The 14,172-nt window shown below is 42.8% G+C and overlaps 1 protein-coding gene across 1 annotated transcript in view; it reads left to right on the top strand.

Annotated features, from left to right (window-relative positions):
* Positions 1-13,963, top strand: part of LOC135548714 (neural cell adhesion molecule 1-like) — a 304,417-nt gene extending 290,454 nt beyond the window's left edge. Inside the window, 5 exon segments of the mRNA XM_064978572.1 lie at positions 5,477-5,684; positions 5,909-6,025; positions 6,573-6,952; positions 6,955-7,135; positions 11,285-13,963. Of these exon segments, the coding sequence (XP_064834644.1) occupies positions 5,477-5,684; positions 5,909-6,025; positions 6,573-6,952; positions 6,955-7,135; positions 11,285-11,414 (1,016 nt within the window). The 3' untranslated portion in view covers positions 11,415-13,963.
* Positions 13,964-14,172: the final 209 nt, after the last annotated feature.

The following is a 14,172-nucleotide window of genomic DNA, read 5'->3' as shown; positions in this document are numbered from 1 at the left end:
AAAAGGGAAAGCACACATTTCAGAGGAATTTTGTATTAGTTAAGATTGGTCATGAAGATTAGGACATTTTTTACGTCTTCTTTTCATAGTCACAAGGCTCCTGTTGAAAGGGATGGCTATATGAAGGACGAGCTACTGCCTTGTCTGTTTGACGGTCACTCAAAACATGTTTTGTGTACATAATCTTTTCAAAAGTTCAAAACTAAATATAGGCTGTTCTTTTGGTTGTTCCTTTTTGCTCTTCTTTTACCTGAAAACAGAAAATGCTTAACATTTATGCTACAGCTGTTTAATACAAATCTGTCAGTCATTTTCAGTAATGTGAAATAATTATATTATATGACACATTTTTGTAAGTACATACCAGTGTGTTTCCATGCTGTAATCATTGTAGGTTTTAACAAGATATGATAAAATAGTTTTTTTTCCGAAATAATAACGGCTAGAGCTCTAGACTTACATTCTGAAATGCAAGTGTGTGACACAGTGCTGAATTCTGTTGACTGTTCATCCTCAGAAATGCCAAGGTTGTTTTATCCCATATCTTGTGCTTGTCTGAAGCTTTAACAAAGTGTCTTATATTGTGGCGGCCCATTCTGGGGTTGTATAAACTAAGGTTAGGACTGTCCCTAAAGCCTGGCTGCACTTAAAACACCCTGCCATGGGAAAGAGTGATAGATGTCCTTTGTTCAAAACTCAGATTAGCATTTTGTGATGAGTCTTCTCACAGTTTTGGTCTCCCCCACCATTTTAAATTGACTCGGAAGGTAATAAAGTGATGCACCGGGAGTTTGGCTCCTGGATTCGCATGTGCCAATCACATTGTTTGGTTCTTCTTTCATACAAGCAAGTGCCACTCCTCAGAAGCATCCGACAAGTTTTCATAGGTGACTGACGGTTGAGATCGAGTTTGATAGTTGTGGCTTTTATGATATCAAGTAGGAAGAGCTAACTGTCATGAGATAACAAGCACAATATGTGCATAGTTTAGAACCTCTGTGGGTACCCATATGTTCACTTTTTTAATCCATGCAGTACCTTATAAGCTTAACCATACTGTACCACTGTGCTTCATACAATCGGAGTCACACCCAGAGGGCAAAACTGGTTGCAATGATGTCAGGCCAACGTCCTTGGTGACATACATGGTCAGGTTGCATACTGACTGTAAAGGGACCAGTGACCATATTACAACCAAAATATTTTGTCTTTTCCAGGCATTTTGATGCCATAAAAGATGTCTTAACTTTGCTCCAATTTGACCAGAAAACCAGTTTGCAACCAGAAAACGACAACATTATGACATCCAATGCAACATGTTGCACGCTGGGTAGGACACTGATGCTTCATACGGTAATGACTATTATCTCTTGGAGAATTTTTGTCAATTGGCTTTATTGACTGTGTTTCTGTCCTACTTCCTGTATTCTGTTCTGCAAAATATGAAAAAGGTGCGTCAAAAATATATATTTTATGCTCCTTGTTGACACAGCATGGCTCTGTTTCTCCATTTCCGAGAAAGCTTTGTGAGGCGGCCCCTTCGGTGTTAAAATGTGTGATGTGATTTATCGCACTTCTTAAGATGCAGCGGGAAAACAAGAATTGTCACCCTGCCCTGCAGGTAGATGTTTATGCTCTCTTCCACTCTTAGCAACAGCAGTAAATAAAGAGCTGCCGGTCGGCGCTATTGCCGCCACAGAGGTTGACTCAACTTTATAGACTTTCAGAGAATATGACGAATCAATGTGAGAGGAAATAACAATTGGCCGCTCTGCTGTACTCTGCCTCTCTTTAGAGGTCTTATGCCTTAGAGCTAATTGCTGCTCACTGTAGCTTGGAGCCAAGCCAGCGATTTGCCAGGACTTTGTTTCTGAGTTGTTACCCAGCACTGCAGCAGTCACTGAAAAGTATTTTCCTATCAGCTCTCTGCTGCATGGTATTAATAATTCAGCTGCCCTCCAATGCATGCGCTTTACCCATATGAGGGGTATAATTAAGCAATAAGGCCCGGGGAGGTGTGGTATATGGCCAATATACCACAGCTAAGGGCTGTTCTTAAGCACGCTGCAACGCGGAGTGCCTGTCCACAGCCCTCAGCCGTGGTATATTGGTCATATACCACACCTCCCCGGGCCTTATTGCTATTATAAACTGGTTATCAACATAATTAGAGCAAGAGAAATACATGTTTTGTCATACCCATGGTATACGGTCTGATATGCCGCGGCTGTCAGCCAATCAGCATTCAGGGCTCGAAACACCCAGTTTAACTGTAATTTAAAGCCGTGTCATCAGAGGCAGAAACACATCGCACTAGATTTATAGGAATGCATACCACAGGTATCCATTTTGGCTCAAATCTGGTGACTCACTTAGATGATGACCTTTTAGACCATTTACTATCATTTCCCAGATTAGATTTTGATATGATTTGAAAGTTCCATTTGCAACGTACAGTATTAGTATATATTGCATGGTGCTAAATCTTTGTCAACTATTGCCAATTAATATGAATTAATTTTTTAACTTATTGTTATATCATCCCTCTCTATGCTTAATGTAGACTGGGGAAATTATAGAATAGCTTTCTATATTTGCCTACAACCAAACCGTATGCAGTCAACAACATTATTTCAAAGAAGTGACAGATATAGTACACTCCGGTCTGACAAGACGATTACATTATACAAATACATCAATCAAGTGTGTGTGTGTGTGTGTGTGTGTTTCTGCCACACAAAGTATCCTCCCTCTCAAGGTACCAGTGTATATAGTGGATTTGCATAAAGATGCACGTCCTCTTTGTGCAGCCGAGTCTGTCTCCTTACACACATTTGTAAGCCAGCGATACTGGAGCCCAAACGTCGGCTACTGTTTGCCAAAATCACTGTGTGTGTTACAGTAAGATAAGACCCAGGCTTCCTGGTCGATTGGAGGGAACGCTGGAATACGAGACGGAGCAAAAATCTCAACACATTTCAATGGAAATGAGCACTTTGGCTGATTTTTATTTTATTTTTTATTTTTTAAATGAAAGACTTCCTTCTTGTGCATTTCATTGAACTCAGAAAGGGAACAATGTCAGTGAAATTACATGATGGTTCATATGACCCAAGTAAATGCCTACCTTGAAGCCTACCCTGTTTGATAAGTGATGGTTTTCCAGTAAATCATAGAATTATTCAAGTACATTTTGTTGCATTGATTCTACTGTGAATACTGTGTGGTGTGTGAGTCTGACATTTGGACATCCTGATATTCTCAATATGACAAGAGCAAAGAGTAAGTCCAAATCGAGGATTGCCTGTGTGTTGCTTTCATTCAGAATATAAACTGTCTCATATTTGACACCTAACAGAGCTAACAAAAACTGGAATTGAATTGTGTTCTGTCATCATAATTCTATCTAACCTGTCTGCCATGTGTAGAGCATTATGTGTCAAATCAACCATACTCCAAATGCTCTTGTTTGATTTGAATTAAGTTTTAGATTATTCTGTTTGATCAAATCTCCGATCTCATTGTGTGTCTGTTTACTGAATGCAAATTAGCTGCAAATGATTTCCAAATTTGATTTGTGTGAGATTGATTTGACACAAAGCATAGTAATAATTTTTTGTGTTTTGTGAAACATTCATCTGTTTAACAGTTTTGCGGTTGGGTTACAAGCTCGTATTAATTCTGTTCATGATCATGTGTGGTGTGTGTGTGTGTCGAAGGCAGAGTATTAACAGTGTGGATACATGGTCATCTATTGTAGTGGAGAGATACATACAGTGCCTTCAGAAAGTATTTATGTCCCTTGACTTATTCCACATTTTGGTGTGTTACAGCCTGAATTCAAAATGGATTAAATGTATATTATTTCTCACTCATCTACACACAATATCCCATAATGACAGTGAAAACATGTTTTTTTTATTGTTTGCAACTTTATTGAACATGAAATACAGAAATATTTAATTTACATAAGTATTCACACCCCTGGGTCAATACTTTCTAGAAGCACCTTTGTCAGCAATTACAGCTGTGATTCTTTCTGGGTAGGTCTCTAAGAGTTTATTTGTATTCTGTTCTTTTCAATCTGTCAATTAGGTTAGTATTGTGGAGGAACTACAAAGTTGTTGATCAACCTTAGTTTTCTCCCATCACAGCCAATAAACTCTGTAACTGTTTAAAGTCACCATTGGCCTCATGGTGAAATCCTTAAGCAGTTTCCTTCCTCTCCGGTAACTAAGTTAGGGCGGACGCCTGTGTCTTTGTAGTGACTGAGTGTATTGATACACCAGGCAAAGTGTAATTAATAACTTCACCATGCTCAAATGTTTTTATTTTTTATTTTTACCTATCTTATTATTATTATTATTTCCTTTTTTATTAATTTGTAAACATTTCTAAAAACATAATTCCACTTTGACAAAAAAATCTCAATTTAATCTATTTTAAATTCAGGCTGTAACACAACAAAATGTGGGAAAAGTCAAGGAATGTGACTATTGTAAATTCTTATCAATATTGTAGTATTTTACATAGTCCTGGATATTCATTTTCTGGTAAGTACTGTTGCTTCATGAAAACACAATCCATTGCCTTTGTTTTGTGCCCTTCTTATAGGCTTTATTTCCACATTGTTTATTTGTTTGTGTGCAGGATTCATCCATGTAAAAGAGATTTTTTGCATAATTTTTGATTGATTTTACTGCCTTTCCACTGCCTTTTGCTTTGTCTCACAACTGTCAATAATGAGAGTGGGTAAGCGACAGACCCATATGAGGTCATAAAGGCATATAGACCCATATAGGAAGTGATGATAAAACAAGCATCTTTATTTAATGAACCAGGTGCTCCAATGTTTGACTGTTTTATGATTTTCGATTGATGCCCCATTAGACTTCCTTCATGTTCTGATGTTTAGATTTGATTAGTGCAGGATGTCGTGATGGGCATGTCTGGTGTGTGACCCTAATATGGGTAATATATTTATCTGCTCACCTCTTAATATAGTACCTTAGATGGCTGATACATGTCGTGTGTCTAACATTAACTTGGATAGTAACTGACCGATGTTTAATGGTTGAATGCAACTAATGCAATGCGTTGTGATTTCTCTCGGCCCAAGTGTGTATTTTTTGATAATCTGATTATCAACCTATTTTTAGAGTCTTAACAGATCAAAATTAGTTATTTTTTTTTCTGTGTCGCATCACTCTGATGTATTTTTAGTAGAATATGTAATGATTTGGCCCAGAGCAGTATGAAGTTATGGATGAAAGGGTAGAGATTAATACTGACCCTAATGCAACGTTTCTCTGTCTCTATCTCGTCCTCTCTCTCCAACGTTCTCTTTAACTCCCTCTCTCCCCGTTTCTCTTCCTCCCTCCAACTTTCTCTCCAACCCTCTCTAACTTTCTCTCCATGCTTTCGGTCTCTTTTACTCTATCTTCCTCCTTTCGTCCTTCCCTCTCCTTCCTTCCAGACACTATGCATAGCGGCTCAGGTCTAGGCACAGGGGCCATCGTGGGGATCCTCATTGTGGTCTTTGTGCTGCTGCTGGTGGGCGTCGACGTCACCTGCTACTTCCTCAACAAGTGCGGCCTCGTCATGTGCATTGCCGTCAACTTCTGCGGCAAGTCCGGACCCGGAGCCAAGAGCAAGGACCTCGAGGAGGGCAAGGCGGCGTTCACGTGAGTCTCTCTTCTTATCTGCTCCCTGGCTCCCTTGCTCTTCTCTCTGAAATGCTGTATGCAATTTGAGTGCCCTGTTCATCCAGCATCTCACAGTAGCTGCTCTCAGACAACGGACCACAGTTTGACAGGGCAGAAGTGCAGGATTTTTAAAACAAAAATGACTCACTACAATGTACTTGCACTGCACCAGCATTTATTTTAAATACTTTTTCCCATTACAGGAAGGATGAGTCCAAGGGGCCCATTGTGGAGGTGAGGACGGAGGAGGAGCGCACTCCTAACCATGAAGGGGGGGGGCCTACAGAGCCTAACGAGACCACCCCTCTGACTGAGCCTGAGTGAGTACTCAGCACTGGCTGTGGGTAGACCCCTGCTCTCGGGTTGCCCTACACTGCCAAACCCATACTAATCGTGTAATATTTCTATGCATAAAACATACTTCTTATTCCATAATGACAGCAGTTGAGTGTTTTGATCATGTGTTTGCTGACATATTGGCTAAACTAATTGTTCAAATAATGGGAGAATGGAACATCAAAACCTGATACTGAAGATGTGCTCGGATGTTTGTTGTTTACACTGATGGTAGCAAAAATAGTTGTTGTACTAACAGCCTCGAACATTTAATAACTTGGACCCTAAACCCTTAAGCACCTGTTTTGATTGAATTTTCTTTAGTTTGCTTAAGATGGTGTCTATGTCAAAACCTCACTCCACGTTAACATTTTGAATCTCTAGTTCTTTGCTTTATCACTGCATGTAGCACTCACTCTGGATGTCTGTCTGTACCTTGGCCCCACCCCCCTACCCCTCCCTGCTCTCTTTTTCCTCTCACCTTCTTGCGGCTCGATGGCTCTTCTCTTTCCTGCTTTCCTCTCTTCACAGGCCCGCTGCTGACACTACCGCCACGGTGGTGGACTTGCTCCCTTCTGTCGCCACTAACTCTGAACCTGTCACTGAGAGCTTTAGCACAACCCAGAACAGCCCAGCTAGCGAGAGCACCACTCTCACTTCCAGCGCAGCTGGCCCAACCCCTGTCCCGGCTGAGTCCAAAACTGCCCCCAAAACCTCCCCTAAAAGCAAACCTGCCCCCGTCCCCCAGTCCAGCACGGCCAAACCTAGCACCCCCGCCTCCCAGCGTGCCACCCAATCCGACGTAGCTCCCCTCGTTGACCTAAGCGAGGCTCCTAAAGCCACACCCTCGTCTGACCCCAAGCCCCCGACCCCCACACCCCCATCCTCAAAGCCAGTCATGGTCCCCTCCAACCCCCCTCTGCCACAGCCGATGCCGCACCACAGAGCCAGCCCGAGTCTATCCAAAGCCCCTCCGCCACCAGCAGTCAGAATAAGGACTTACAGATAGACGGCCTGGCCAAGGATGTGTTTGATGCCCCAGGCAAAGGCTCCAAGGCCCCGGCAGACTCCACTGCTGCACCCGCCCAGGACGAGTATGACCCCCCCCCCTCCTCCTCCTCCTAGTCTGTTTTACTGTGTCTGTCCTCGCTCACCCTCTATCACCACCTCCTACTGTGTCCTGTTCTCATAGTGATGGTCTCTCTCTCTCTCTCTCTCACATCAGAAGTTTCACCAAATCTGATAGATACGACAGAATTATGGTCCTGATATTACTGCCACAATCATTTCTGCGGTTGTTATCTCCTGAAAACAATCTTTCTTCGCCACAATACAAATCCATTTCGATCAGCGCCGTATGAAAGGGCTTTGTTCTCGGCGGAAGCTCGTACATTTCAGTCTTATCTCAGGCAAACCCTAAGGATGATCAGGCGAGCTCTGTAGAGCGGTATTCCAGGAGCTTGCTCCGATTGCACCCTCTCTCTTGTCCCATGCTTTTCACCCATAACACCCCAAACATAAAACAGAGATCAGTGATGAATGTCAGGACTTAATGTATCCGTTCGTGGCAACGGGGCTCTCATCATCGGCATGATGAAACATGACTCTTGAACGGGCAGATATATCTTCATAAGTCTAGCGGGTCTGACGCATCCCCTCCTCCCCGGGCTCCACAGTGATTTGTCTGCCACACGACAACCAACCAGTCTTGCCAGGCATCTTACAGGCTTACTAGATTCCTGAGCTTGTCCACTGAGGACACCTTCTTCCTCTCCTGCGGAGGTAGAATATTCTCCTCCGCAGGCTGTGCTACAGAATACTGATCCCTCTGTACATTCAAAGGACTGGTGTTAGACTATGCCAGCCTTGTGATGTGGACAGTCCTTAGATGGTACTTTTATTTGACTTAGCTGTCCGACTTGTTTGACAGACAGCCCTGAAGGCTGGTTTCGAAGGCCACCCCTAAGAGGTTGACCTTGGACACCCTCGGATCATCAATGTTTGAAAGCCCATTGGGCTCTTGCTTTCCCCATTTCCCATGCTTTTTCCCTCTTGCTTTGCCCATGGTTCCCCTCAGCCAAAACATAGGCACTTAGTTTATCTGCATTCTGGCTGTGGCGGGCATGCATAAACACCAGCCTCTTTAGTACCTGGGACCTGCCGAACTTGGCTGCAAACATAGATGTCCACAGGGCATGAACAGGAATGGGGCCTATTCAAATATTTACAAGACACTTTGGTTTCTTCCTCCCCCTTCTCTTTTCGTTGCTCAACGGTTTATTCGCCCCCCTCCTCGCCTCCCTTTGCTGCCTTTGAGTATTGGGCTCACGCTTCTATGTCTGCCACTGTCAGCTCTGAGCCCAGGGCCCCATGTGCGAACTGCTTTAATCAGTGCAGAAAGCAAACAGAGCCGCTACACTCTCCCATCTCAGAATGGAGGACTGTTTATATATTAAGGCAGAATGAAACTGCGGGACTGCAGGGTGATTTGGCCCCCCACAGCATTGTACACATACACAGACACACAGCTCTCCCCTCCAGCTGACATACACACAGACACACAGCTCTCCCCTCCAGCTGACATGTGCACACACACACACACACACACACACACACACACACACACACACACACACACACACACAGCTCTCCCCTCAAGCTGACATGTAGCTACAGTAAAGTGCAGCTGGCAGATGTAACTGCTCCTCCACATCTGGGTGCTAACAAACAGACAACTACTCGGTTCCTCTGTTTTCATCCATTATATCGTTATATTGGACAGATATCGAGTTCCACTGAGATTTATCTTCCTTGCCTCCCAATATTATCCACACCAAGGTTCCCATAGCAACAGGGGCAGAGTTCACCCTCCAGCCAGTCCAGACCAGGCTAGCCTAGTTTCCCCTGCCCTGGCTAAGGCCAGGCAGCTTAACAGACCCTGTCATCAATGATCATGGTTGGCAATGGCAGTTTGTCCTCCAGGCGATAACAACACTACACTTGTATAGCTATCCAAGGCCGTTACCCTAATTAGCTATGTTTATGTCACCTTAGCAGGATTCGTGGAGAAAAGCCTTTCAGGCTCCCAGTTTATCTTAATTGTCTAGCACAGGGATGGGCAACTCCAGTCCACAGGGGCCTGATTGGTGTCACACTTTTTCTCCATCCCTAGCAAACACAGCTGATTAATCAAATTGCATTCTAAACTGAAAGTCATGATTAGGTGATTATTGGAGTCAGGTGTGTTAGCTGTGGTTCAGGCCCTCGAGGACTGGAATTGCCCACCCCTGGTCTAACAGCTAATTTGCCTGACTTGCTATTTGTTTTGGTGGTTGTTTTGCTACACAAACTTTATTTGTCCCCGTTGATACCATTCCTGTGCTACTCTCTACTGCCAAGGTCAGTCAGTGCTGAGATCAATGACCCTATAACTTCCTCCGGCAGCCAACCTGGCCATTTTATGAGGACGCTACTCTGACATGTTCAACCGCAGGGCGATACAGAACCAGACGTCTGACAGGGAACGCTACCCCTGAGGTGACAAAATATCCACTGTAATAGTCCTTTCCTTGCCAGGTTGAAGATGGCCCGAGGTTTCCCACTCTTTCACAGTGGCCGGCAGAGTGCTTTGGCCCTGACACTGCCAAAGAGGAAAGCACATTTTCACTGATGCTACTAATCCCCGCTGAGCCGCAAGGCAGTGGGTGGTGGTCTTGAAACATGCATAGCCAGCCGGGTGGTCACCCACTGTGGCCAGCAGCAGCAGTCCTCCCAGAGAGGTTTATTATGGACAAGGTAATGGAAGTCCTGCTGCTGTAGTGATCAAGCCCAAATCTCTGGGATCAGTTACCTTTTGTGGAGTCTGGCTGACAGTAGGAGCCAGATCCCAGTGGACTCCAACAAAGCCCAGTCCACCGGCGGATGGTGTAGATAGTAACCTAAGACCCTTTTCGCTTTGAGGCCGCCATAATGACCCACAATGCATCTGTCACTAATGGAGACTCACGTCTTTATCAGCAATCATCAGTTACCCCAGTTCCTTGTTGACTCTGTCACTGCCCTTTTATACAGGGGCTGTTCATCAATGAGTTACCCTGGTAGTAGAATAGATGGTTTCCCAGGTACGATACGATGCCATGGTAGGTGAAATTCTCCAACATGGTTCTTTGCCGTACAGAGTACCGTACTACTCAGTTAGCCTGGGAGTCCTCGGGTTTCGTTATTACCAGAGAGAGGCCAAGTCCATCCTCATTATCTAGCTCATAGTCATTATTCAACACCTGAAGTGTTTATTTGAAGAATATAATTTGAACAGGAAGGCACCAGAGGTTGATGAAAAGCATAGGTCAACTGAGGCAGAAAGCACCAATGAAGACTTATGCCAATTCACTCCAGAATTCTCAGCTCTACAGCTTGATCCGTTTTGATCATTCATTAGCATTTATGATTAGGCTGACAGATACAGGCCCAAAAGTTAGTTTTTTTCCCTTGACAGTCAATCAATACAAACTAACCCCAGACTAATCATAGAGGGGAAAGCAATTTGCTGTGAAGTGGACTAGACTGCTCTGTCACATCTGATGAGATACAAGTTAGGCTTCATTTCATTGAATTATCAAAGTGCGATTTGCATGACTTGTGAAACTGCACGACTAGGAGAAAATGTCTGGCCCAGTCACAAAGCTATGTACTTTACTGCACTTTTGGATAGAATGAAAGACAGTAATCAGTGACACATTTAGTGACCACCAGACCAAAGGGATAAACGACAATGAGGTGTAATTTTGTTGCAGTCTTGAAGTGGATGTTATGTAGAACAGTCATTGACTTAATGTTGGAAGTTTTTTCTCCATTCTCCGTTTCTCCCCATTCATCATTGGCTCCTCCTTCGAGTCAGAGATCTGTATCGCCTCCCAGTATTGCTTCGTATTGATGTTCTGTTCCAGTGTGCCGTTCCCTCATGTACTGTATCTCTGCTCTCTCAATATAATATAACCATGCATTCTCCCATGAAACGGCTGTGACATCTGCGTGACCGTCTTTGATGTCAGGATAGGATAGCAGAGCAGATCCTGTTATGTGTGAAATGCATTTGGTTCCAGGGGCTACACGTTGCCTCAAAAACCTGAAGCAACTGTTTTTTTTTAAGACTAAATGCCGCTTAGAACAGACAGTTGTGTGCTGCAAGAGATTGGTATTCATCACTTAAAGAATCTGTCTTTTTGTGTGTTTCTCTCCTTCAGCGGTAAAATCATGACAGGTGATCAAAGTAAAGCGCCGGAGACAGCGACAGAGGTGAAGAAAGCCCTGTCTGAGGTGAAGACAGTCCCCAACGACGCTGCAAAGACAAATGGCAACGAGAGCAAAGCATGATCCCGACAGCGAGAAGGGAGGGGGTCGGGTGCACCACGGTCACACACCTCCAGGGGGAAAGAAAACGTCACACACCACTCCGTCAAACAACAAAAAAAGCCCAATAAAAGGGTGTTTTTCTTCAGTGTCTTCTATGAGTTTTCCGAGCAAAAGATGAGTTTGTTTGACATGTAGAGCGGGAATAAGACCTAATGCACCCGCTTTAGTGTTTCTTTATCTGTTATTCCTTTTGTAATTTTCTCTGTGTTCACGTGAAGGAAAATCCTTACCTCTAGTTCACTCTCCTTGACCTCCTTTTATATGTAACATCAACGTTACCAGTCTTTTCAATGGGACAGAAGCTAAGTATCATTGGCACAGATAACCATGGGAGTTGTAGCTTTACTTCAGTACAATGCCTTTACGATGTGCACACACCTGACCCACACACTATCTCCAGTTATGTTCTCTTTTGTTACGCAGTAATGCCATCGATATTTCCACTGCTAATGGATTTTTGGGTACTTTTGAAATGTTTTGTTGCGTGTTTAAATCATGTGCAGAAGAAACTGCATGTTATTGTATCTTTATTTTTCATGTATAATTTGAGAACTAGAGAGAGCATATTTTTTCCATAATGTGGTTGTCTTTTGTTTTATTGTTGTTCTTGAATGTTTACATTGTGTTAACTCTGTCCCAAGATTGTGTAGACACAACAAAAACAAAAGAAGACACAGCAGAAAGACAATGTTTATTCCACAGTCATAGAGGTCGGAGTTGGCGGTTAGCGTTACGCAATTTATCGTCTCTAAGATTAATTTTTTTTTTTTTATTTGTTTTGGCAAATATATGAACACACTTTCTCTAACACACAAATACACACACTTCTATATCTTCTTAATGAATGATCCTATTAGATGAGCTGTTGACCTGTTCCACTTCACAGATTTCAGGGCTCAGCTTTGACCCCGGAAATGTTGCAGGTCCCAAGGGGTCACAGGAAGAGACGGGCATACAGAGTAGCATGGCTTATGGGAGAATGATGTAATCAAAGGCCGGATATGAGTGGTAGCAGCTGAATGTATGAACAGAAGTCCTTAAAATAGCCTACAAAGTCTTATTTATTCCCCCATTTGATGGCTTTGTCCCATAACTTCAGAATACTGTGCCTGTTGCGAACAGCACTTCCAATTTAGTGATCGATTGGGCTTCATCTCAAAATGCAAGGGAATAAAAATGTATGTTTTGTGTTTTTCAGCATATTTTATGCATATAAACAAATGTAATGGCCAGATTTATACATTTCTTATTTAAGCCATAGTACTCCGGTGTGGATTTGGTCAAATCAACAAACAAAAAAATATTAAATCGGACCTTTTTGTACAGCGTCTCTCATACTTTAGACTGCAAGCTTGTGCACTGTGAATGCGTGAATATCCTAGTGTGAATACGTGTTCTTTGTCATAGAATTAAAATATGCATAGTTTGGTTGTGAAAGGTATAGCTAATAGTACAGACAACAAAAAAGTTCCATGAAAAACCATGAAAGCAATGAGCAGATGGAAACAAAATAAGAAGACTTCTGAAACGTCAAAATGGCAGCACGCCTTCCATCCTGCTCAGTGTCTGCCTGTTCTAGGAGGTGACAGCATAAGGTTTTGTGTCCTACTTCTGTCTATTGCCATTCCTTCACTACACAGTCCAAGGAAAACACACAGGAAGAGTACTGACAATGTAACTGGTTTGTAAACTGTGAAATGACTAAACCGCTGCGTCATTGTGTTAGTGCATAAACCCAGATCGGGGGTGGGGGGGGGGGTGAAAATGGAGGTGGTCAGTTGTGTCCACATCGTTTTCACAAGGCTCCTCATTCACTGGTTCTCCATGTGACTAATGCAACAAAAAAAATGTTATCCCTAAACAAACGTGGAAAAACAACATTCATTCCAATGATTAACTCATGATCACTACACCAAAAGTTATTTCACACAAACAAAACTTTTGGACATGATCAAATATTTCCAATCCCAATTGGCTCAAATGACTTGCAGTCACGGTTGGTCTTCAAAACCGAACATCATTAATGAAGGAAAAAAAATGTTTTTTCTTGACCTGAAACGAGCATGCAATGTACTCTTATCTTGGATTTCATTGGTGTGGCAGCACTGAAAAGTTCCTGAGAAAGGAATTGACCAAGGCTTTATCTGTTGTACATTGATCTTTTGAAGTGTTCTGTAAACTGTCTGCTCCGAACGTTTTGGTTTTCTTCAAAATAGACATCAAGTGCTTTTACTCCACAAGGCTCTGTAATGTAAAGAGGTGTGTTCAAATGACACCGTTTCTGATTAAATGTGTATAAACCATTCCTAACCATGTAATAAAAAAAAAAGATATGGGTTTCTCTTGACCCCAAAAAAGCTGGACTGCTGTGGCTTTTGACCTGTATGTTCAAATGCTATGATAATGTGGGACCAATTCCTATGTACGTTTACATTGACATTTTCATTAGTGTACTGTGCCATGAATCTTATTTCAGGAAAGAAGTCAGGGGAACAAAAACAAAACAAAAACATTTTCAAAAACTTTAGAAATGCCATGAGAAAGGGAAAAACGCTCTTTCTCTCTGACTTCCTGAAAGTAACCACTCACCTGACACCGTTGGCTTGGTGAAAGTGAGGTGTCACCGTATTGCTTCCACCTCACCAAGCATGCCAGTTTATTTCAAGGAATACAGGAAGTACGGAAGCGTTTTTTCAAGTATTTGAATGGAGTCTAGGGC

This window comes from Oncorhynchus masou, chromosome 11 (assembly GCF_036934945.1).
Source record: "Oncorhynchus masou masou isolate Uvic2021 chromosome 11, UVic_Omas_1.1, whole genome shotgun sequence".
NCBI classification, from domain to species: domain Eukaryota; kingdom Metazoa; phylum Chordata; class Actinopteri; order Salmoniformes; family Salmonidae; genus Oncorhynchus; species Oncorhynchus masou.
Note: the sequence above shows the minus strand (reverse complement) of the source record. Positions and strands in the feature narration are given on the sequence as shown.